This window comes from Salvia hispanica, chromosome 3, assembly GCF_029641045.1.
Source record: "Salvia hispanica isolate PSC_SH4W2 chromosome 3, Shi_PSC_v1, whole genome shotgun sequence".
Classification (NCBI taxonomy): Eukaryota; Viridiplantae; Streptophyta; class Magnoliopsida; order Lamiales; family Lamiaceae; genus Salvia; species Salvia hispanica.
The window spans coordinates 56,374,235-56,400,105 of NC_142694.1; the positions used below are offsets into that span (position 1 = coordinate 56,374,235).

The window sequence follows — 25,871 nt, forward strand, 5'->3', positions numbered from 1 at the left end:
AACTTAATATTCTTTGTACTAAATTGAAATAAAGGTAAAATATTTTGCATGAAACATGTATTTACCCCAAAGTAATAAATTGATACTTAATAAATCGAGGTTTGGTTCAGTTCTTTAAGTGTAACAATTGTTTCCTTTTTTTTCTTTCATTAATCCATATTACTACATCTTATCTCAATTCTACTAAAATAATTTTTTCCCCTTTTTTCATTTCTTTTTATTAATTTATATTACTAAATCTTATCCCATGCTCACTAATTTTCTTTGTTTTCTTTCTATATTAATCCATATTAGATCTTATCTCATTATTCTCTTTTTCTTTGCTTTTTCTCTTTTATTAATACTATCATTCCATTTTTCATTATTTATTAATCCATACTTATTAGATATTCTAGCTAATAACTTAGGACATGGGGTGGTGTTAGTGGATCATGATGGATCGCCACGCTGCATCGTCTAGTGGGGAGTGAGTAGGCCTTGGGGACGCCACACCGCTCATTGGTGTGCAGCGCGATGCGGACAAACCGCCCTGCCGCACCATTGGGTAGGGTGGATAAAGGTACCACTGTAGAACTATTAAACTAGATACTCCCTCCGTTTCTTCATAGTTGAGTCACTTCACCATTTCGGGAAGTTTCTTCATAGTTGAGTCGTTTCCTTATATGGTAACTTTTTCCTCTCTCTTACTTTACCCTATTTTACTTTATTCTCTCTACTTTATTCACTTTATACTTTATTCTCTCTACCTTTTCCTCTCTTTTACTTTTTTATCTATTTATTTAACACACTCAACATTCATTTCTAAAACTCCGTGCCGAAAAGTTTCACCTCAACTATGAAGAAACGGAGGGAGTAGGATAAAGTTATTACTCCCTTCGTCCCATTATAGATATCACACTTTCTTTTTTAGTTTGTTCCACAAAAAATATCACATTTCCATTTAAAAAAAAAATCTCTCTCATATAAGATATAAAAATTACTCCCTTCGTCCCACTTTGAGAATCCCGGTTGAGTTTGACACGGGTTTTAAGAAATACAAAGGAAAGTTGATGAAAAAAGATAGTGAAATGTGGGTCCTACTTTTATATATTAGTTTTATAATAAAATGTGAGTGGAAAAAGGTGAGTGGAATGTGCGGTCTATAACCAATTATGGAATATTCCAACCGGGACTCCTAAAGTGGGACACCCAAAAGTAGTAAACCGAGACTCCTAAAGTGGGACGGACGGAGTATATATTTTCTTTATCCATTTAACACACAAAATAAAACATCCTAAAATCTCGTACCGTCTCATAAGTGTGACATCTTTTATAGGATGGAGGGATTACTACATAGTGGAGTACTATATAAAATATTATCTTTCTCCCATAAAAATATGTGCATTTCTATTTATTGAAAGTTGTCTCCAACTCTTTACTCATTTACATCAAATTTTTACAATTTATATCAATATGGTCTACCATTAAACACTAAATATAAGAGTTTCATTATCCACTGATACTATTTTAACTATCATTCTCCCCATCTCTCTTACTTACCAATTGCGCATTAATTGTCGTGTCATTTCAAATACTCATATTTTTGTGGGACAAAAGAAATAACATCTTTTTTTATCATTTTTGGAATAAATTTTAATATTTTTGGACTTTTTGCTCTTTTTTTCACTTTTTAGTCTAAAGAGAGTAGTAGTACTAGTTTTTTTTTCTTTATGTTTAATATTACTATCTCCCTTTCTCTATCTTTTCCGCTTTTTTGTATTTATGTAATTTCTTAACAGTCTACATTTATTCTTAGTTTAATTTATTAATAATTATTCAATACACACATCAAACTAAAGGTAATAGCATGAGCTTGAATTTGATATATACTTCCTCTGTCCCAGCCTAAGTGAAACGTATTCCTTTTTTGTACGTACCAACCTAAGAGCATCTCCAATGGTAGGCTAGCCATCGGCTAGCCGAACCATTAGAGTAGGCTAGCCCAATTTCGGCGAAAAAATCGGCCAAGGCTAGCCGATTGCGTGTGGTTGGCCGATGCGCTGGCCGCCATTGTGGCGGCCCGATCGGCCAGCGACGATTTTTAATTAATTAATTTATTTTTTTAAACCTATATAAACGCGATTTTAGTTTCATTTTCATGCGTATCCCAAATAATGTACGCCTGCATTATCCTGCACAACATGATCGTCGAAGACGAAGGCGTACAACTGACTAGTTGGGCCAATGACGATGAAGCAGGTCCAAGCCACGGAACGGCCACCCCTAGTGTACGACAGAGGGTACCTCTCGATGAAGCCAGCCGCCTCAAGGAATTTGCCAACATGCGCCAAGTGGATGCTCATATTCAACACCAAAAGGATATAATTGAAGAGTTGTAGGCACGGAGGACTGCACGACGATAGTTTTTTTTCTTTATTATGTACCTTTTTAAATGTAATTTTTTTTTATCTATGTACCTTTTTAAATGCAATTAATGAATTTTCCTGTATATGTCTCGTAAATTTAATTCCGTAATTTAATCGTAATTTTAATTTCGTAAATGTAGTATATTTTGAATTATTTTTTTTGCGGCTGACCTATGGCTGACCTAAATCTGATGTGACAAGTGAATTTTTAGTGCTGCTGACGTGGCAGAGAGAGAGAGTGGCTGGCCTAATAGCATTGGAGATGCTCTAAATGAAACGTTTCCTTTTTTGGCAACAATCAAATCACTCATCTCTCCTACTTTATCCTCTTACCTCTACTACTTTATCATCTCTCTTACTTTATTCTCTCTTACTTTATTTTTTCTCTTACTTTTTTTTCTATTTCTCTTTCTCTTTTTGAAATAATATATACTATCGAATTAAAGTTATCTTTAAACTTATGTATATACTCAAAATTTATTTTTTAAACTAAATGATATTGAGAGAAAAAAATTGGAAATAGAGGGATGAGAAAATAATAAATAAATAGCGGTGAGAGAAAAAGTGGAAAAAAGAGAATGAATGAAAGAGAAAGTATTAATTATAAAGACTAAAATATCTCTGGAGATAAAAGGTCGGAAAACAGTGGGAAAGTACCACATATGTAATCAAGTCTGTCTAAAAACATCTGATGATATTTTTTTACCAGGTAAAAGAAATTTGCAAAATTTATTGTCGAGAGACTTCCTTTTGTAGTTCACTTTATACTGAATAATAACAAATATATAGAATATCTATTTTATTTTTCTTTTGAGTATTAATTTTCATAATTCAAAATTAATTACAATTTCAAAATAATTTTAAATAAAATATATTACTCCATTACTCATAGTTTTGTTAGACTTTAATTTTTTTTAGAGAAATTGGTCCCTAATATCATGAACTTTGCTCAGATTTTGGTTTTTCCCATGAACTTTCAAATTAGTACCTTAAATTATGAACTTTTAGATTAGTTTGATATTTCCCCAATAATTCAAGATTTTTTAAGAAATTCACTAAAATATCTTCCTAGCGTTTGTGAAAGAGAGAAACAAGGTTTTGTGTTTTAATTTTTGTAGCGTAGCGTCACAAGTGTGTGTTTCTAATTGAATTATTTATGTTTTTATTAAATTTATTTTGTTTTCTTTATTTTTAGAGTTTTATTTTGTTAAATAAAAGTAGTTTTGTGTTTAATATTCCAAATAGATATACCAACATGACATGTCACTTATAAGAATTCTGCTAAATAGGATTCAAAATGCCATATAAGCTAATCGGATTTTACTCTTGATCTGTTATGGGAAATACCAAACTAATATGAAAGTTCATGATTTATGGTACTAATTTAAAAGTTCATGGGAAAAATCAAAATTTGGACAAAGTTCATGATGTTAGGGACCAATTTCCTTTTTTATTAATGAATTCTAATGAAGTAATTTTGTTATTTATGTTGGTTGTGTTTTAGTTTTACGAATTACTAAGTGGAGTACTTGATTGTTAAAAGAGTGAACAGTAAATTTAGTCCTTGAACAATTGGATTTAGTATATGGAGTATAATTTTATTAGCACCATTAGTCCATTGACATAGTGCAATTACACTAGATGGACTTTTGAACTATTTCGGACATTTTTATCCTATTAGTCTTTGTAAGATGATGGGGGGCAAAATTATCCATTCACTAATACGAGACATTCAGATAGTACCTGAAACGATATTAAATATATCATCTATACCTTTTTTTTTGATTTTGTTTTTATTCATTACTTATTTTTATTTCTTATTAATTTTTTTTTTAAAAAAAATCTTCTTATCTTTATATTTTTTGTTCTCAAACTATAAAGTTGAAATAAATCCAAAATTGCAAATTAATTAAACAAATTCGATTAATAATTAGTATAATTATAAAAGACAACTAGTAAATATGGGAATTGATTACAACTAAGAATCCATAGAAAATAGGAGAAAAGAAAGACAAGTAGTTGCACAATTAGAATACAGTTATAAAGTTCATAAGCTCCGGTTTAGAGTTGTCAATTGGATTGGGCCTTATCAGATTTGGTTGGGTGCCTTTAGACTATAAGTTATTAATTACATTGTCTATTAATGGTTCATAACTTCATTATATTTAAAATTTTCTAATTATATACTCTCTCCGTCTTATAGAAATAGGCCATATCCATTTGTGGCAAACTTTTTCTCCTCTTCTTTTTCTTTATCATTTATGGGTCCCACCATCCACTACACAATTTCAACTACTTTTCTCCTTCTCTCTTACTTTACCAATTACAAACTCGTCTGCATCCCAAATGGCCTATTTGTATGGGACGGAGGGAGTATAAGATGTGTCATCATTGGGTTGGGCCTGGGCTTCAAATGCGTTTGGATTAAGGCCAGACCTGAGTTTACAAAATGGAATTGAAGCCCACTTCAAGCAATAAGCCCGAATCAGTTTCATTTCAGCGATGGCCTGGCCCTGGATTGGCCCAATTCACTTCACAAGTGTATTTGGGTTTCATACTATGGAATTTGATTTCGTATGTCAAATAAATCTTTTAGGAAATGGAATTAACTAATTACCGCATGATTTATGAATCACTCCACTAACTAATTCTTCCTCACATTCTATTACGAGTATAAAACTACTCCATAAAAGAACCTCTTTTTCAATTTCTCTTTCACTGTTACGTTCAGAAACAAGTGATTGCAAGCCCAAAATTGTGAAAGTGTTTTCACGCAGTAAACCAACATTTTTGTAACAATCCAACTAAACTAGGAGCAAGATTCAAGAACACAGCAAAAGAGTACTTGTAATTGGAATTATATTTCTTCTTTTCCATTAGTTCATTTTCAGACAATAACCTAGTAAATCTAACATATGTATGTTTCTATATAGTAAGCACAAAACCAGAAAATCATTGCTACACATCAAAGATAGAAGAGCAAGAAACACTAGATATAAGAAGGAACCAAACAGATCATGCAAATTTAGCATTATCATCATCACTTAGCTCATCTCCAACCCCAGAAAATTCCATTCTTGCAGAGGCCTGCTTAGCCCACTTGACAATCTTCTCAGCCTCCCTAGAAATCCTCTCCTCCTCCTCCATAGCCTTCTTCATCATCCTTCTCTGACTTCTCACAGAGAAATTACTCAAATCAGACAACAGCTCATCGCTCTTCCCACAATCAAAACCCCTATTTTCCTTGTTCTTTTTCTTCAACACCTTTTTAGGAGAACACATAAAGCAGCCGCTTTTCGCCGGTGGAGAGGCGGAACGACTAGAGAAACCATCGTAAGAAGAGTGAGACAGAGACCTTGCCTCGTTTTTCTTCAATTTCCGTTGTGGGATTTCCTTGAAAGGCGATCCGGTGTCAGAGAAGCTGCTCTTTTCATCTGGGACTTCTGTCGAACACTTGGTGGGCTGATTTTCCACATTCTTCTCCGCGCCTTTTTCTTCTTCGCTGGAAACAAGGGGGGGTTTTGCTTGATTTGGGGCGTCGTTCGCGTGTGAAAGGTTGAAGCTTTTTGTGGAGAGGGGAGTGGGATTCGCGGCTGAAGAAGGGAAAGTTTTGAGCTTCTGAAAGCGGGCTTGGAGATGGGAAGGGAGGCCGTCGTCGTTGAAGCCGGCGCAATTGACGGCGGCGACCTGCTCGAGAACGGTGGCGTCCATGGCCTGAGATAAGAGCTCCTCGACCGCCTTGTCGTCGTCGCTATCAGTGAAGAAATCGGCCATTGTTGGAGAATTACAAGAATTTCGGTGTGTGATTTTTTCTTTTGATTTTTCTTAAAAGGAGGGGTTTGATTACAGTCACAACGGCTATCTCAAGAATTTGGCGTTAGCAGTGGTCAAAGTGGGTCCCAGCGCGCTCTCAATTTTTTTTGCTTTATTGAGAATTTGAGACCACTAAAATAATCATATGAATTGATGACGCTATTAATTTGTTAGTATATTCTTTTATTCATACGTAATAACCTAAAAATAATCGCACATGAAAATATATGAAAATTCAAATGTGACACGGTTCCAATGGATTTTGCATTGAATAGTTACTCCACCGATATCTCATATGGAAAGGAGCACGATTCGTTTTTTCAGTATATAGATGACTAGATTTGTAGAGGTACAATCAAATTATTGCCCAACGATCTCATTAATTAAAATGTGCTTTGGTAGAACTTCAATGTTGTAGGTTCAAAATGTAATTCTAACATTATTTTGTTTTTATGGATAGCTCAATTGATCTCTTGATCTTTATTGAATTTAATGTCTCAGGTTCAAATTTCGACAATGACAAAGAGTTTTATGTATTTTGATCGGCTCATTTTGTACACCAAACATATGACCATTTCCTTTAAAAACTGACTTGGTTTACCATTTTACCCTCACTAGACTAGAATATGGCAGCTCTAGGGTATTGTCTTTTGAGTTTAATGTCAATATAGTGATAACTTGACACAATCATTTGAGAGTTTAGTGCAAAATTTCATTAATCTTTGAAAAATCGTCTCTAAAATACATTAATCAATATTCGCTTATATATTATCTAGAGTAAATAGCTAAAAAAATCATAAAGTTTGGTCAAATTCTGATCTATTCCGCAGCTTTAATAAATGGCCGATTATATCATAACTTTAACATTGTTCTCAACTCTCTCATGGTCTATGATTTGGGGAATACTATGTATGCTTTTAGCAAACGAAAAATATCACGATCAAAACATTCAGTTATTTAAACAATGTCATTTAATACACTTAGTCAATTATATCTTTAATCTTTACATATGAACGCATTATGTTGATAAATAAAAACGTAGCATGATCAACTTTTTTGCTATGTGACAGTTGAGAAAAATATGAAAGTAATGATATAAAGATATCGTTATAATCCTGATAAAATAATTACAAGTGAAAAATAATTCAAATTCAGTGTTATGAAATATTTAGTTTTTTTGAGATATTAAAGTATCATAGCATAAAAGATTCAAAAAATGTACTAGTACTTATAACATTATAACAACGAATCGAGTTCAAGATTCAAAAAATGTACTAGTACTTATAACATTATAACAACGAATCGAGTTCATTATCTGTATTGCACTACGACATTATTCAAATGCATCTGCAACATCGTTGATTATCTAATTTACCCTTAATATGTGAAATAAATATTACTATCTGTCACGTGGTGTAATCTAGATTGTTGATCACCCAATCTAGGCTCTAGTTTGACCTCAGTTTAGATGTAAGAATTGTTTTTATTTTGATTCGAACACTTTTTTCGCTTTATGTAAATAGGAAAAAATCAATGATATTGGTGTTAAATTGGCATTTTCAGTTTTTGTATAAAAATATTTGTAGTGCTCGAAGAGTCTAAGACTAATCAAGTCTTTTAGCTTAGTGGTATGTAGTACTCCCTCCGTCCCAAGGAAGATGACCCCTTCCTTGGGTAGCACGGGATTTTATGCAATTATATTTTGTATGGTAAGAGGAGAGAGTAAAGTAAGAGAAATAGAATAAAGTAGAGATAAATGTGTTTTCATTTTAAGTAATGAGTCATCTTGATTGGGACAAATCAAAAAGGAAAATGGGTCATCTTCAATGGAACGGAGGGAGTAGTAGTGTTTTGGGTGAATTAGAAACTCAGATTCGAATCCTACTGGGTTTCCCAAAGAGAAGATAATCTATTTTCAGGTTCACCTTAAAGTCAAAAAGTTGCGATAATTTGGCATGCGTTGAGATAATTGGTGAATGGTAAAAATGGTTGTAGCAATAATACAAATTAATCTCCTATATTTGCAATTTGCACTCGTTTGAAAGATTTAAGAACTAATCATATCAAATGAACATGTAACAGCATATACGCTGAATTAAGAATATTAAATTCCTACTGATGAAAATATACGATACATATGGGTCATCTTTCGTTAAATATGGACCAATACTTCGGGATGTCAATGTAGCCTGCAATTCATGGGCCGGCCCGAATAGCCTGTCAAATTTACAGGGTTAGGGCTAAATATTTCTAGCCCGATAAAATTACAGCCCGATTAGCCTGCACCCGATTAACCCGCAATCCATTAGGGCCAGACCCAAAAACCCGATAAAATTTCTATCGTTCTATTTGTTCGACTTTAATTCGACACTTCATTGGTTATTTTATAATATAAATTACTAAAATAATAACTTTCAATTTTTTATATTAAATATATAAATTATATATTAAATTTCTATTAACATAATAATAGATATATAAATTAGAAACTTCAAATTCACTAAAAAAATATATTTAAATTTCTAAAACATGCTTTAAAATTTCTTGATGTTTATATTTTATTTTGCATAATCTCAAATATTAGTATTTGACCATGTTTATGTTTGAGTTTAAGCATATATCTAAAATTTATCATAATTAAATATTTTACATTTTATAAATATAACTAATTTTCACAATTATTTATTGGATTGATCGCACGTTAATTTTATCGGTAGCAACCCGATTAGCCCGCTGGGCTAGCCCGAAACCCGAGCTTTTAGGGTTAGGGTTGAACTTTTATAACCCGAAAAAATCAAGCCCGATTAGCCCGCACCCGATTAACCCACAACTCGAATAGGATTAGCCCGAAACCTGGTGGGCTGGCCCGATTGACATCCCTACCAATGCTACAGTCTACATTAATTAGCACAAATATGTATAATTCCAACAATTATAAATTGATTTAATTAAGCAGAGAGAATAATTATTCTAATTATTTTAAGTTGATTGATGGATGGCAAACTTTTTCTTCTTCTCCAAAAGCAACCTGTTACACATGGCAATCTTCAAGGAAAAAGAATTGAACAGAATCATTATAAGTAAATATTATGGAGCTTATGGAATAGAAGAAAATATTTATGCCGAAAATGGGGTTTTCCGGTGAAAGAAGCCATGAAAGAGCAGATATCGGCAATTTGATTATGCACATATTGGATTCGCATTTTAGTACGCAAGGCCAGGGGATCCGAAAAACGTGTGTATTATATTTGGGTGTGGCCCAAATATGCGAGCCCAATCAGTTAAGGGTAGCCCCTTATCCAGGCCCAATACTGTTTACATAATTTGTGTTGCCTATTTTATCCCTGTTGGCTGTTTATATATGACAATTGACAAACATCATAATTCATATAGTACTTAGTATTCATAGTTCAAGCCTCCAATCTTAATTCAGAGATCATTTTTTTTCTATTTAGGAGACTAATGAAGTCCAATTCAAATCATAATAACGAGGAGGCATGTTAAAACGCTGTAGATGCCTTGATAAACAAAGATTAGACAGTCTTCTTTTGAAACTAGTGGGACGAAATTAATTTTATATTTGGAACTTAAATTTTACAAAAAAGGTCAAATGAAAACATGGGATGAGCCATTATATCTTGCTCCATAAAATCACGTTAAATAAGTTAAAATCGCACCACCATATGCGGCAAATTTGGCGTTGACTTTGGGTACTTACAAAGTAAAGAAGATCTCTCATCTTCAAATAATATAAATCTAAATTAGGTTGCTGCAACTTTGTGGAACTGTACCTAATTAATTCTGCTACCAGAAACAAATTGGTATTATTCTGAGCAATAGCCATCATATAATATATGACATCGACGCCCATTATTGAATATTGAATTCCTAATACTTTAATGTTTTGGAATCTCTTGGATTTGTACCCAACTAATACTGATGACTATGACCACACCAAGTTTATTCCATCCTATTTTGGATATTTCAATAGCATTTTTTAAGTATTCCTACTCCTCTTGTCATACTTATGTGCATATTAATCATTCATGACATCCATGATTATTTTAATAATACATACGATAGAAGTGATATTATGAGAATATGGAATTCTCTTCACTTCTAATAGACTAATACACTCAAACTATAAGTATTTTCCAATCAAATTTTAAATACAATTATTCTCAAAAAAATTTCTAAATTTAGCATACCATTGTTGAGAAGTCAAATTGTGTGAAAGAGAAGAAAAATCACACTATCTTCCACTTCCACTCACATGGGGCATCAACTTTGCACTAAAAGGCCATTTCTTCCACACTAAAAAACAATGCACACTTTGCTTCATTCCTAGCCTAACTAAGCCCAACTCCCCCTCCATATCAACATTCCCATTGATGAAAAACTCATCCTCCACCACCACCATCACCACCAAGAACCTCAAATAATGGCCACGGCCGTCGCCGCCGCGAAGCCCAAGAAAGCCAACCCCGTCAACCTCCGCTCCAACCTCGCCATCACCCTCTTCTTCATCGTAGTCTTCACCATCCCCGCCCTCCTCCTCCTCCACACCCCTTCCAACTACATCTCCACCAACCTCTGCCCCAACTCCGTAAAGCCCTGGTCCGGCGACCTCCGCCGCGCCCAATTCTCCTGGAACAAGCTCTCCTTCCACGGCGCCGCCCCCCCGCCCCACACCCTCCGCATCGCCGTCTTCTCCCGCAAGTGGCCCACCTCCTCCACCCCGGGCGGCATGGAGCGCCACGCCCACACCCTCCACACCGCCCTCTCCCGCCGCGGCCACGACGTCCACGTCTTCACCTCCCCTCCCGCCGTCCCCCTCCCCTCCCCCGCCGCCGCCGCCGCCTCTCCGGTGATCCACTTCCACGAAGGCGAGCCAGAGAAATGGCGATACAACAAAGCTTGGGAGCAATACGAAGAGGAGAATCGTAAACAAAAATTCGACGTTATCCACTCCGAGAGCGTCGCGCTGCCGTTCTGGCTCGCGCGCGGTCTCGAAAACCTCGCCGTGTCGTGGCACGGAATCGCGCTGGAGAGCGTGCAATCGAGCATCTACCAAGACCTGACTCGGAAATCCGGCGAGATCATGTCGCCGGCGTTCAATCAGAGCCTGCAAGTGATGATCCCCAAGGTCCTGAACGAGATTAGATTCTTCTCGCACTACCACCACCACGTCGCCATCAGCGACAGCTGCGGCGAGATGCTCCGCGACGTCTACCAGATCCCGCTCAAACGAGTCCACGTCATCGTCAACGGCGTCGACGAGGACGATTTCAAGCAAAATCTCAAATTAGGGCACGATTTTCGCGCCAAAATCGGAATTCCCCCAAATGCGACCCTGGTCCTCGGCGTGGCCGGGAGATTGGTCAAGGACAAGGGGCACCCGCTGCTGTACGAGGCATTCTCGATGCTGAAGACGAAGAACTCCGGCGCGTACCTGATCGTCGCCGGCGCGGGGCCGTGGATGCAACGGTACAAGGAGATGGGGAATCAGGTGATCGTGCTGGGATCGATGAATCCGTCGGAATTGCGAGGGTTTTACAACGCGATCGACGTGTTTGTGAACCCTACGCTGCGGCCGCAGGGGCTGGATCTGACGCTGATGGAGGCGATGATGAGCGGGAAGCCGGTGATGGCGTCGAGGTTTCCGAGCATCAAGGGCACTATCGTGGTTGACGATGAGTACGGATTCATGTTCTCCCCGAACGTGGAGTCACTGTACGAGGCGCTGGAGGAAGCGGCGGCGGAGGGGGCGGAGAGGCTGGCGGAGAGAGGGAGAGCTTGCCGGGAATATGCGAGCTCGATGTTCACGGCGAGGAAAATGGCAATGGCATATGAAAGATTATTTCTTTGTATAAAAAATGAGACCTTTTGTATCTACTCTTAGATGGATTTTGTTTCATTTTTTTTCTTATTTTGAAATATGTATGACTTCATTTTCTTATTTACCACACAAAAAAAATTAGTTACAAGAATCCATTTCAATGAAAATGTGAAAAATCTAAGACAACATATTAGATCTTCTATTTGTTTCAAATCTGTGATATGCAGGTTTAGTTCTCAAAAACAAAATAACACTAGAGGCTAATCCCACAAGAGATATGCAACCCCACCCCACAAATGTCAAGAAATAGCATTTCCTCCCCATACATACCAATGTCTCCCCCACGCGCCCAACCCCCGCCGTTGCGTTCATGTCGTAGACCGCGGCTGCCAGGAAGCCGTAGACGAGGGACCCGATTGGGATGTTCGTTATGAGAATGTTGTGGTTCACACCCATGCCATTTGCCCCGAACAGCTCTGATGTTATTGAAACAGCAGCTGCAAATATGAACCCCGAGCTCAGCCCGATCATCGCTGTCCCTACTCGGATCATGAAGGCGTGGTCTCCGAACGCGGAGAGGATAAGGAACGCGGTTGGCGTGGGGAGGAGAGCTATGGCCAGCCACCCAGTTCTGGCAAAGTAGACCTTTCTGCAAAAATATGACATTTATTTTCAAATTTATGCAGTATCATCTACAAATGGAGCATCACTACTTACCTTCGAATGTAGTCTGGTGTGGCTGAGAGGAGGCGGCCAAAGAAAGAGAAAGAGGAATATATCGTGATGAGCTCGGGGGTGACTGAGCTATGCCCAAGTGACTGAGCAATCTGCCCAAGATTATTGCTGTACACAAGACCTATGGTTCCTCCACAGAAATAAGCGACAAAGTATAGCCAAAAGTCGAATCTACGTACGAGCTCCCCTGCTGTGTGTTCGTGCCCTAGCATCACTAGCTGGTCCTTCGTGATGACCGCACACCTGTTCAGTCCAGACATGCCGTTTGCTGATGATGCACCATCATTCCCAGAGTATGTCAGCCCATTCTCCACACTGCTGGCACGGCTGAGGAGCTGCTTATGCAGCTCGAGATCCTCAGCATCGACAAGAATGAACCCTGAGCCATCGAGCTGGAAGCTGCTGTAGACTGTGGTGTGGAACCACTCTCTGGCATACAGAATGCCGGGGATCCCTAGAGGGAGGATCAGAAGGAAGATGGCTCCACACCAGAGGAGTCGAGCTGTGAACGGATCTGATGGATGGAGGAAGAGGAGATACAGCCCGGTGACGACTGCGAGCATGTTCAGCTTGAGGAATGTGAAGTGGTCGCGTTTGACATCGTCCGGATCCAGCAGATCGAGGGGGGGCTGGCGGAGGATGGGAATCAGAGCCATGAGGGATGTGGCGAGGGGTATCAAGGCGTTGAGGAGGAGGTAAACAGCGGATGAGGAAGGGCTGAGGGACTTCACCGCGAGGTTGTATAGAGCTGCGCTCACGCCATTGAAGCTAATGGTGAGGGAGAGTGCGAGGGGCATTGCAGAGGGGAAATTCTTGATGCAGAGGACAAAGCAGACTGTGTTGAACCAGCAGATGCTGCAACCAGCTAACAAGCAAAGCAAGAATATCTGTAGCAGAAATTTGATGATACAGTGCCACTGCATTAAATGATGCTAAAATACAGAACATATTTTTCATCACTGCAATTGATACTTTCATATTGATTATATCTTCACATATTTTCAAATTGTTTGGTAGGTTACCAATAGATAACATAGCCACCCGTAAAATAATAAAATCCTATAACTATCACTGAGTTTATTCAATCAAAAGCTTAGCATTAGGTTTAGGGAAAGAAGTAAGCTACACAAATCCCAAATCTACCTGTATAGCTTTGAATATTGTAAATGAAAAAATGAATTCAAGAATTAGTCATAATTCATAACATGTGATTCCTATGAAGCCATTTTGGCTGTAACTTATGGTTGCCACAAATATATAAAGTGATGACTTAAAAAATTGTACTACTGCTGAAGTCGACATTTCCCAAGAAAAAATAAGGTCCACTTCTACAGATTTCAAGCCACCATAACTTTTTTTTGATATGTGACCATTCTTCGGGTAAAAATCATGAAATTATTATTCTCGAAAACAGTAAAATATACTAACAATATTGAAACTCATTAAACAGAGAAGCTACTGCAGCGATTTGACTAGCCATCCATTTTCTACCATAAACACAAACATTATATCCTCAATCAACAATATTTAAATTTTAATTGAAGATTAAGATTAAGATTAGAAAAGGCCTAATTGAGTGTAACTAACCACGAAATAGGGCAGCGTAATCACGTTACTAATTACGAGCCACTGCGCGCCGTAGCCGACGAATCCCATCGCCGCCGCGGCGAACATCACCGCCCACAGCGGCATCCACATCAGCGCCACTCCAGACGACCACCCCACCGCCTTCCCGAGGTCCGACGCGGTGGCGAGGTAGTTGAGCTGGACCTGCGAGATTCCCAAAACCGCCTTCAGCTCCGAGGAGTAGGCCGAGAAATCGAAGTTCGTCCCCGTGAACGCCTGAATCCAAATCGTGGCCACCAGAATCATCCATTTCCTCGATTGCGCAGCCATTGCAGCTTCGCCGCCGGTGAAATCGAAGAATGCCTCGGAATGATTACGTGGAGAGTTTTTTATTCGCTAATATTTTTGGAATATTTCAAGTGTTAGTTTAGAAGCTACTATTAATGAAGAGAAAGACAAGTTCGGGTTCACCCAATTAATGCATTTTTGTGCTCGGCAAATATTTTATTTTGTAATTTTTTTGGTTGGCCAAAATCTGTGCAATCATTTCATTTCAATAAATCCTGTTCCTTGTTTATTGCGTACAAGTTGGTCTCACAAATACCACATACTCATTTTTTAAAAATTTTAAATATCCTAATTTTTTTTTATGTTTAAGTCTCAAATGCTATTACTATATTTTAAATCTTCATATGTACAAGTCATTTAAAATGTATAAGTTGAGTCATAAATATATTAGGAGTACAAACTGATAATATCAGCCAAAGGCATGAGTTATTTAGTTTATATTATAACCATGAGTTACGTTTTACATCATCAAAATATGATCGTTAATTTTATATATATATACTGTTAGACTAATACAAAATACTTCATCCGTCCCATAAAAATACGTGCACTTTTCATTTTCTTCTGTCCCACAAAAATATGTGCATTCTATTTTTAAAAACTTATATCAATTTAATAATATAGACCTCACTATCCAATAACACTACTTTAACTATCATATTTCTCCTCTTTCTTATTTTACCGTATCATTTTTCTCCTCTCTCTTACTTTACTAGTTTTGTCTTAAATCCTGTGCTATACTCATTGCCTATATTAAAATAAAAAAACGGGACTCCTATTCGCAGACGGAGAGAGTACAATTTATGTTAAAGAGTGAACTACATAAATGGTACTTGGTCTTTCACTTTCGCACATAAATGGTACCTGATCTTTATTTTATATTGTTTTTGGTACCTTGTGACAAAAATAACCTCAGGTACCAAACATGTGATTTTTTTATTATGGAGGATATTTTTGGAAATTTCAATTAAATAGTACCAAATATGTGATTATTTTTTCTTCCTTTCTTATTTCTTTTTTAGTTTCTTCCTCATTCTTTTTTCTTCATTTTCTTCTTTTTTTTTTAGTATTTTATCTTTCTTTTTTCCCTCTTTTTTTCTCCTTAGTTTATATTTCTTCTTCTTTCTTTTTTCTTTTATCTTCTTTTTCTTCTTTCCTTTTAGTTTTTTTATACATACATCAATTGCATTCATAATATAAATCAAGAACAAAATATCTAATTAAATTAATTATTTAAAATAATTAAATCAATTGAATATTTTTTATTAAATTATTTTATACTCATTTTAAGATTGAAACACCTAACTAAAAATATTCAATTCTTTATATCATTATGAATACAATTCACAATTATTATTACATAATATTATATGATTCATAATTTATATAATTATACTATAATTATTTATTAATTACTAGTAGTTTTTAGTATTATAACAATAATATTTTTATAATAATTAGATATAATTATAACTATAATTATAATTAACTACTATATTTGAATGATATTAAAAATAAATTAATTATTAATTTATAACATCAAAATAATAATATTAATATTGATTAATAATAATAGTATAAAGAGTGAGGAGAATGAGAGAAGATATTAAAATATCACTTTTGGTACTAATTTTGGCATAGAATATCCTTTATGGCATAAATGAGAAAATGTATTTGTTTAGAGGACATTTTGGGAAGAAAATTGCATCAGGTACCAAAAATGTGATTTATAGGTACCAAAAACAAATTATTATTTGAATGATATTAAAAATAAATTAATTATTAATTTATAACATCAAAATAATAATATTAATATTGATTAATAATAATAGTATAAAGAGTGAGGAGAATGAGAGAAGATATTAAAATATCACTTTTGGTACTAATTTTATGTATACCTAAAATATCCTTTATGGCATAAATGAGAAAATGTATTTGTTTAGAGGACATTTTGGGAAGAAAATTGCATCAGGTACCAAAAATGTGATTTATAGGTACCAAAAACAAATTATTATTTGAATGATATTAAAAATAAATTAATTATTAATTTATAACATCAAAATAATAATATTAATATTGATTAATAATAATAGTATAAAGAGTGAGGAGAATGAGAGAAGATATTAAAATATCACTTTTGGTACTAATTTTATGTATACCTAAAATATCCTTTATGGCATAAATGAGAAAATGTATTTGTTTAGAGGACATTTTGGGAAGAAAATTGCATCAGGTACCAAAAATGTGATTTATAGGTACCAAAAGCGATATAAAATAAAGATCAGGTACCATTTACGTGCGAAAGTGAAAGATCAAGTACCATTTATGTAGTTCACTCTATGTTAAAAGTGAACCGAGACTCTTATTCGCGGACGTAGAGTGTAACGACCCGCCCTTCTAGGGTATAATAAATATGACGATCGTTAACTAGACGGACTTAAATGCAGCAAAGATCACAGGTTAGGGTTTCATTTAAAGGGATTTGACCAAAATATTTAATGAACTATTTAAGCAACAAAACAACGGCTTAATCAAGAAACCTAATGATGAATAGATATCATAATTTATGCTCCAAAAGGCAAGGGTTTAATATAATCCAAAATGCATCATGTCTCAATATTCTAAACCAAAAGGAATAAGTTCAAACTCAACCAAATAATAATAAGTTTCATGTTTCAGCGGAAACAACCAAGAGACAACTACACTCGGAGTTTCAAAACAATCATATTATTCAATTTACTTGGTCAACACCGCCAACCGCTCGTCGCCGCTCAACTTGCACATAGGGAAAACACATGCATGGCTGAGTACTATAAACATACTCAGTGTACTTATACCGAAAACAGTTTTATCATAATAGTAGTTATCATGCCATTTTCAAGTGTCCATCGGGATTTTATCTTTAGAAATGCTCGAGGCACCACAATATATCCTTTATCAAAATCACGGTCGCGCAACCATTTTTTCACATCAACGTTTACCATATCCTCATTCTACATGACAAGGAATGCGGCCGCAATCCAGGTCACTAGACCGGCCAACCCGTACGCTGGCACACGGTCTAACATTGGTGTACACTAACCCAAGTAGAGTATGCGGCTCTACAAGGATCCGAATTCGATTAAATCAATAGTGGCATAGCCACAAGGGATAGGCACGACAAAACAAATCAAGGTATGATAACACAGATCTCATTCTCATCAATAAAGATTTAGGACGATGTCCTTATTTTAAAAGAAAAGACCACCTCGACGGCTTAGATCGCAAGTATTCTCTTCCCCTTGGTATCACGCTGAGAGCGTGAGTTATCACCTTTAAATTATGTGTATCACAAATCAGTTTAAATCATTGATTCAAAAATCATGCATGTTCCCAACGTGTCTCTTTTCCCATCAATTCGTTTTAATATCACCATTCAAAATCAAGACATGATTATCACATCACTCTTTATTCGCACTACAATTCCAGATCTATCATCAAAATATGTCACGCATGAGTGTTTTACAACACACATCGCACGCACACACACAACACGCGCGCACGCACACCGAGGCATGCACACACACACATGCATCCCATTCATCAATTGGTTTTCCCTTTCACTCGATCTATATGCATGAGGGTTCAAGAACACCGATTAATCGGTTAGATGAGAAAAGATTGATATAAAAATACATTTTCTTGATAGAACGAACGGTAGAACAAAGTAATAGCCTTGATTCTACAACAATTCTTAAGGTTTTAACTTCAATTCTTTGTAAAGAATGAAGAGATCTTGAATAAAATAGAAAACAAGTTGAAGAAGAAAATAGCGTGAAAGAGGGAGAGAGGGAGGCGTGTAGTGTGGCTAGGGTTAGGGCTTTTCTCTCTTATTTATAGAGTTCAAGAATATAATCCCACAATTAAATAAATAAAGATTTGGAAAGATATGGGGGAGGGAGTTGGCATTAATTCTGGTGAGAAATAAGGGGATTTCGAAATCTTAGGCTATTTAATTAGCCTATGATTTAATTTGGTATTTCACGGAGCAGAATAAAATATCACGAAGCATAATAAAATAATAATCTCTCAAATATAGTAGGAAAGTGGCGTAATTTTTGAATCTCACCCCAAGGAATCAAATTAAATTCCTAATTTAAATAGGATATGACAAGATCTTCTTAGATATAGTAAGATATGCTAGGATATTTGAATTTATTAATGGGAGAGAATAAATAAGGGATCACATAATATATTAAAATAATTCCTTCTCCCATAAATAGGAGATTTTCGAAAATCTCCATGCAATAAGGTGGGTTTCGAAAATTCCATAGAGGAATTAGAGAATAATTGTACTTTGGATTTAATTTGGATAACTATCCCAAGCAAATAATTAAATCCAAGAAAAATATGATTCCTTCTCCAATAATAATAGGGGTCGAAAATTCCAATAATATGTGTAGGATATTTATGAAAATCCTATTTAGTCTCACTCATCCCTTGGGAAATAATTCACCACAATTATATTACTTCGCATCAAAGTATGCACACAAAATCAACCATTTTTACTTCCACTTCATATTCTCAACACATTGACCTTTCAACAGCTACGTCATATATTCCACAGCTTTGACTATTCAACAACCACGTCATATTTTCCACATTTTTTTATTATTCAATCAATCTCAACTCCAAAACGCAATTAGGTCACGAAGAAATCATGCAATTAAATCACTCATTAATTAATCCACATACGCCATAGCATTAAAAACATTTAATGCGAAAATTTTATAACTCAAAAATTAGGATTCGAAAAAGTGGGACGTTACATAAAGAGTATATCGTAAATATCAGTATACCACGATATAAAAAAATTCATACCATTGTCATACTCAAAAATTTCTATAAGGTATCATACCTTACTGAAAATCACTATATTCTAAAAACTCGTATATTTACAATTTTTTGGTACAGTAAATTTAGTATAATATGTTATTTTTTTTTAGTTTTTCCTACACCTACGTTAAACGACCTCTATATTTTATTGCAATCCCGAAAATAACAATTTTTAGATATACGATCAAAGTGGGCCGATAGCAAAATTAAAAAAACCCGGCCCAATAAAATATCCGGTGAGTCTTCTTAGCTCTCTCGTCATAAACCCTGCATCTCCTTTCTATGGTTTTGGGGTGTTGGTGTTGGGATCTAACACTGTCAAAGACCTCTTCTCTCTCTCACCATCGTGGCCTCTTCTCTTCCGCTATCATTAAACCTCTCCCCGATTTTCATGGCTTTGCCGCCACCATCCCCTCTCTCCACACCACCTCTCTAGACCTCCATTTCTTCACCTCCGCTCCTGCTAATCTCGCCGATTACAATCCCAATCTATATATGGACATGAGAAGATCCGCCCTCCAGAAATCCGCCACCAACACCGCCGCGATACTCTTCTTTCCGATCAAGCGACCGCTAACCGTCTCGCCTCATCCTCTACCGCGACCGGAGAATCTAATCGCTAAACCTAAACCAAAAGAGGCGCCTCAATCGCCGAATCCCCCTGCTTCAGCTGCATTTGATCAGCGATTTCGTGATATAACGAGTTTGTCTTCTGCTCTATCCGCACCGAATTTGAATTCATTTCACTGTAGCGATTTGCTTAAGCGTTTGAATCCTGGCCAATTTGATTCTATTTTTTGGGAAATTCATAATAATGTTGATCCTTCCGCCGCATTGAAGTTCTTTTACGTTGCGGGGAACCGCTGCAGCTTTAGGTTTTCGCTTAGATCGTATTGCGTATTGTTTCACTTGTTGCTTTCTAAGAATCACGATTCAGCTGCGCGGTTGCTCTTGATAAGATTGATTGATGGAAAGTTGCCCATGACGTTGAGGGATGATGTTGGGGATTGGCATAGGGAGATTGCTACTGTTTTGGCAGATGCTTGTGTTGGTTCGGAGAGATTTAGGGGAGGGGTGAGAGCGTTTGATATTTTGGCTCATGTTTATGTTAGTGATCTTAAGAGCTTCGGGTTTGATGTTGCAATGGATGTGTTTAGGTTCTTAGCCAGTAGAGAGTTGGTTCCATCTGTCAGGACTTGCGTTTTTTTTATGAGCACTCTTGTTAAGGAAGGCGAACCTGAGAAAGGCTACGAAGTTTTTACTATTGTTTCGAAAAAGTTTTCACCAGATGTTCACTTATACAGTATTGCAATAAATGCGCAGTGCAAAGGAGGTAAGGTTGAGGAGGCAATTGAACTGTTTAAGCAAATGGAGAGTAAAGGAGTTGCTCCGAATGTTGTTATATATAACAATCTAATGCATGGCCTATGTAGAAGCGGGAGACTGGAAGAGGCATTCCAGCTTAAGGAGAGAATGGTAGATAAGGGGATGCAACCAACTCATGTTACTTATGGTGTGCTGATTAACAGCCTGATGGAGCTTCAGAAATACGGTGAAGCTGATTGTGTCTTGAAAGAGATGTCGAGTAAGGGGCTTATTCCCAATGTTGTTGTTTATAACACATTGATTCATGGATTTTGTAAGATAGGAAATTTGACAATTGCCCTGAAGTTAAAGGATGATATGTCATTACTAGGTGTTATTCCTAATTCAGTTACTTATAATACTCTCATAAATGGACTCTGCAAGGACAATCAAATAGATTTAGCCGAGCAGTTCTTAAGAAAAATGATGAAAGGAGGATTAAGTATAAACGTAGGTACTATACATTCTGTCATTCATGGATTATGTAAAAACTTAAGATTGGACTCTGCTCTTACATACACCACGTTGATGATCTTTAAGAATTTGAGGCCTGACAATATGTTGCTGACAACATTGATGAGCAGACTTTGTCAGAATCATATGCATTCAGAAGCCTTAAAGCTGTATTATGATCTGCAGGCTACAGGAGTTGGTTGCAATACAGTGACCTCAAATGCCCTCGTTTTTGGACTTTCTGAAATTGGTAATGTGCAAGAAGCCAAATCTATCATCAAGAGCATGTTGGATTGTGGTGTTAGGTTGGATACTTTCACGTACAATGCACTCATCTATGGGTGTTGCAAAGAGGATAAGTTGGAAATTGGCTTTAAGCTCAAGGAAGAAATGACTGAGAAAGGAATCTCCTCAGACATTGTGACGTACAACATGCTGATAAACAGATTATCTAAAAAGGGTAAAATGGATGAAGCGCTGATGTTGTGGCACGAATGCCAAAGGAATGATCTTGTTCCTGATGTTCATTTATATGCAGTAATGATAGCAGGGTATTGCAATGGTGAAAATTTTGAAGAGGCTATGAATTTCTTTGATATGTTACTCCAGCAGAATATTAAGCCGAATTCTGTTGTATATAACATACTCATTAGAGCATACTCTAGGGTTGGAAACATGCCAGAGGCCTTCAAACTCTTTGATGAGATGAGAAGCAAAGGTATTCCACGCACCCTGGTCACCTATTCTTCTCTAATACATGGAATGGGCAATGTTGGCAGAGTAAATGAATCAACATATCTGTTTGATGAAATGAGAAAGGATGGCTTGCAGCCTGATGTAGTATGTTACACTGCACTAATTGGTGGTTATTGTAAGCTAGGTCAGATGAATGAAGCAACAAGTGTCTTGCAGGAAATGTCTTCATTTAACATACAGCCGAATAAGATAACTTATACAATAATAATCCATGGGTACTGCAAGTTGGGTAGGACGGAAGAGGCTGCTGAGGGTCTGAAGGAAATGCTAAGCAAAGGTATCACGCCTGATTCTGTGACTTATAATGTGCTGTCACATGGGTTCTGCAAAGAAGGGGATGCAAAGGAAGCTTTTGCCCTGTGGGAACACATGTCTGATAGAGGAATAAATTTAGATGATGTTGCACATACTTCATTGGTTCACTGCATGTCCCAGCAATCAAAGAAAGAAAACCACTAACTCTGGACTGGTAGGCCTTTACTTTACTTCCCCTCATGCAGTTACAAAAATACTTGCTATCAATTCTTCATAAAGAAATACACATCTATTTATTTTTTTTATGATGATGTTCTTGTGGCTAACCTTCTTCCTTTTCTTCTACCTCTTTCTTTTCCTGGCATTGTTGCATTTTTGTGCATCTGTTACTTTCTTTTTGTTGTTTTTGGGTGTATGGGTGCATTTCTGTGTGTTCCAGGATTAGTAGTTGATAGATTGACAGTTCTTTTTCCTAATGAGAGCAGGTTGGATGACTGGTCTTTTCCCTTTGAACTTTGAATGATGGTTTTATTTGTTTGGCGTTTGATTAAAATCACTAATGCTAAAAATCGATTTACAATAGTGGGTAGAATCGTCACCCCGAGCATATTAGTGACTGGACCTTTTGAATTCATTATTATGATTGCAAAATACTGCGTTTGTTTTGTAGATTAATCTGATTTTTTTATCCTAACAAGTTTCTGACAAATGTTGTCAAAAGCATGTGGGGTGCACGAGGCTCGATTGGAATCACCCCAAGGTGGCTGGGGGGCGAGCCATATTCAGGGGACGCTGGTGGGGTGGCTTGGGCCAGCCTATAGCCTTTCAAATTCTAAAAAAAACTGATCAAATCCCCCCCCCCCCCTAATGCGCCCGGCTCTCCCGACAACACTTTTTTTTAACTATATACGTACCACTTAGCTTTAGATAAAATGTTTATCTGAAATCATATGCTGTGCTGAAATAATTGATCCAGATCGAATTAAATAATGGAGAGCTTCTGTGAAAGTCATCTGGTATATGATGTCTTTCAAATTGTGTTGTTTGCCTTGTTTTGTCTCCCATATGATTCCAAGTACACTTGAAATCAGAATAACCCTTTAAGCAGATACTGGATATAAATTTGTATCATGTTTTTGTTGCGAGTATGATGCCTTGAAGTCTACAACTTCTCAATGTGAATTGAATTGGTGGTAAGGGATAAATTGTTGGATGACTGCTACTGAGGTAGTATAGTTACCTTAGGAGGAAACTCTTATGGGAGTATATAGATAAATATATCCTCCTCCTCCCTCCTCTAGTTTTTTCTTCTTCTTCTAAACTCTATGTATGGTTGTTCTTAGAATATAATCAGATTGCCCTCTGCTTATGTGAAGGCTTACATTCTTTTTTTTTTTGTTCTTATGATAGTGATATTATTGGAACTCTTACTGGATGTCAATTTCAGCTTTGGGACATGCAGATTGGATCGTCCAACAAACCAAAAAATAGGTCTGCCAGCATCTGACTTCTGCCAGACTGACCTTGAGTATTGATTCAATCTCAGACTCCAATCACTTAAGGTACCAGAATTTGCTCACAATGCTTCCTGCTTGCATCAGTTCTCTTCTGCATTAAGATATCCAATTGAAGTATAAATATCTCTGATGGAATTGTTTAGTTTATTGTGTCGTTAATATGCATTTTATTCATATCTCTCAATTTCTGTAAAATTCTGTGTATTAGTTCTTACATTCAAGTTTGCTAAAATTTTGTATTTTTCTGACAGTGACAGGTTTCTACAGCAGTATTGGAGATTGCCCATCAACAAAGAGTGCTGACTTGAGCCACAAATGCCACAGTGATTGATGATCATTAAGTGTACCTCGGTAAAACAAGATTCAACAACTGTATCAGGTTATTCGAACTCCATCCTTTACTTGTATTCCTCCTTTAGTCTATAACTATTTCTATTAGTTTGTAAACTTGACATCTTGAACTTTTCTTTCTCAAATTCATAAATGTAACGGTTATTTTCTCATCATGACAGGCTCAGAGTATCAGCTATGCCCAGCCAGGATTTTGTATACGATAGTCGCACCATTTTGGTGGATGGGTTGTGCTCGAAGCTTTGAAAACAACAGTGCGAGTATACGAAATTACAAGTTTCAGTTGTTGGAATCCGATGGCATAGCGGTTGGAAATCTGAAACTGTAGACCAATTATCTGGGAGAGAGAGAATGTAGTTGGGCAACTTATACATATATGTATATAATCTGTTGAATATAGTAGTTGAAATAACAGTATCTAGTTAAGGATATAATGGTCAATAATAGTCTTGTCCTTGAATTTATGTGTATTCACCAAATATTACATAAAGTAACATTTTCAACTTAAATATCAAAATGTTATAGTCAAAATGTATATACAACACATGTTCATTAGATGACATGTACGGCACTAATAATCAAATAAGAAATGACAAGAAGAAGAGAACTCAAAATACAGACTAGGTTACCTTGCTACTACTTTCTTAATACATTGGCGCATTATTAATTGGAATGACTGGAATAGAGAAGTGTGGTTCCACTACCATCACTTGAAGACCGGTTCTCGTCTCCCGGGCCTGGCCGTGATGTCCGTTCAATGCTTTAGCTCTTCTCCATAGGTATGATATCGCAGCACAAACTCTCAAGGTAGCTCTCTCCCTTTTCTCTCGAAACTCTCTCTCATCTTGATTTAGTCCCGTGCGGAGCCGGGCTTGCTTTCGTCCAATTTTCCACCTTTTTAGTCCCATCTAGTGTAGAATTCGTGTGAGTGAAAGTTTCGATATTACAGAATTGGATATAGAGAGATTTGAAGCAATGAGATTTTAATTCCAAGTGTGTGTGATGTTTGGTTATAATGCGAGATTGTGAAATCTGTTTAGGGCTTTTTATAGAAGTTACTATCAAGAACGTACATAGTACAATGGTTGATATCATTATAAGATGGTCATAATTTTTTTTATATTACGTACTGTTATGTTACTAATCAAGACAAACAGGAGTTGCTATCATAAAAAGATGCTTCTTAAAAAAATCCCATATGTACATCATGTGTGACACCAACATGTTAAATGAAATAACCAAAACTAATATTGGATAATAGGATATGATCAGACCATCCAATGGATATAAATAGTGTCAGATACTCCCTACATCCCACTGTGATTTTACCAATTAGTTTGTCCCACAATAAGAGTTACACTTCATTTTTACCATAAATGCTAAATAGGTCTCACATTCTACTAACTCACTTCACTCACATTTTATCATAAATCCAACATAAAAAAATGAGTCTCATATTCCACTAACTTTTCCAACCCACCATCTTTTTACATTTTTTAAAACTCGTGCTCACAATAAGAGTGACTCCTATTGTGGGACGGATGGATCATTCTCTTCAATATGATCGATAATAGTTACTCGTTTACTCTTGTC

At 36.4% G+C, this 25,871-nt stretch overlaps 4 protein-coding genes across 6 annotated transcripts; 2 read left to right on the forward strand and 2 right to left on the reverse strand.

Annotated features, from left to right (window-relative positions):
• Positions 1–5,247: 5,247 nt before the first annotated feature.
• Positions 5,248–6,240, reverse strand: LOC125212557 (vitellogenin-2 protein). Its single transcript, XM_048112764.1, has one exon. It carries the CDS (start codon positions 6,177–6,179, stop codon positions 5,421–5,423), a length of 759 nt encoding a protein of 252 aa, XP_047968721.1. The 5' UTR covers positions 6,180–6,240; the 3' UTR covers positions 5,248–5,420.
• Positions 6,241–10,426: 4,186 nt separating this feature from the next.
• On the forward strand, positions 10,427–12,177 carry LOC125214216 (UDP-Glycosyltransferase superfamily protein). Its single transcript, XM_048115146.2, has one exon. The coding sequence runs from the start codon at positions 10,660–10,662 to the stop codon at positions 12,118–12,120; it is 1,461 nt and encodes a 486-aa protein (XP_047971103.1). The 5' UTR covers positions 10,427–10,659; the 3' UTR covers positions 12,121–12,177.
• An 18-nt stretch (positions 12,178–12,195) lies between these two features.
• On the reverse strand, positions 12,196–14,855 carry LOC125214215 (protein NUCLEAR FUSION DEFECTIVE 4-like). Its single transcript, XM_048115145.2, has 3 exons — positions 14,380–14,855; positions 12,775–13,679; positions 12,196–12,706 (listed from the first exon to the last, which is right to left on the reverse strand). Exons 1-3 carry the CDS (start codon positions 14,686–14,688, stop codon positions 12,235–12,237), a joined length of 1,686 nt encoding a protein of 561 aa, XP_047971102.1. The 5' UTR covers positions 14,689–14,855; the 3' UTR covers positions 12,196–12,234.
• Positions 14,856–19,858: 5,003 nt separating this feature from the next.
• Positions 19,859–24,742, forward strand: LOC125214536 (Tetratricopeptide repeat (TPR)-like superfamily protein). Of its 3 annotated transcripts, none has more exons than XM_089068858.1 (4): positions 19,859–22,624; positions 23,821–23,972; positions 24,179–24,306; positions 24,440–24,742. In XM_089068858.1, exon 1 carries the CDS (start codon positions 19,864–19,866, stop codon positions 22,612–22,614), a length of 2,751 nt encoding a protein of 916 aa, XP_088924984.1. In that variant the 5' UTR covers positions 19,859–19,863; the 3' UTR covers positions 22,615–22,624; positions 23,821–23,972; positions 24,179–24,306; positions 24,440–24,742. The 3 variants fall into 3 exon arrangements, with proteins under 3 accessions (XP_088924984.1, XP_088924985.1, XP_088924986.1); XM_089068859.1 differs by having other exon boundaries at positions 23,858–23,972; XM_089068860.1 differs by lacking the exons at positions 23,821–23,972; positions 24,179–24,306; positions 24,440–24,742 and having other exon boundaries at positions 19,859–22,117; positions 22,312–22,467.
• Positions 24,743–25,871: the final 1,129 nt, after the last annotated feature.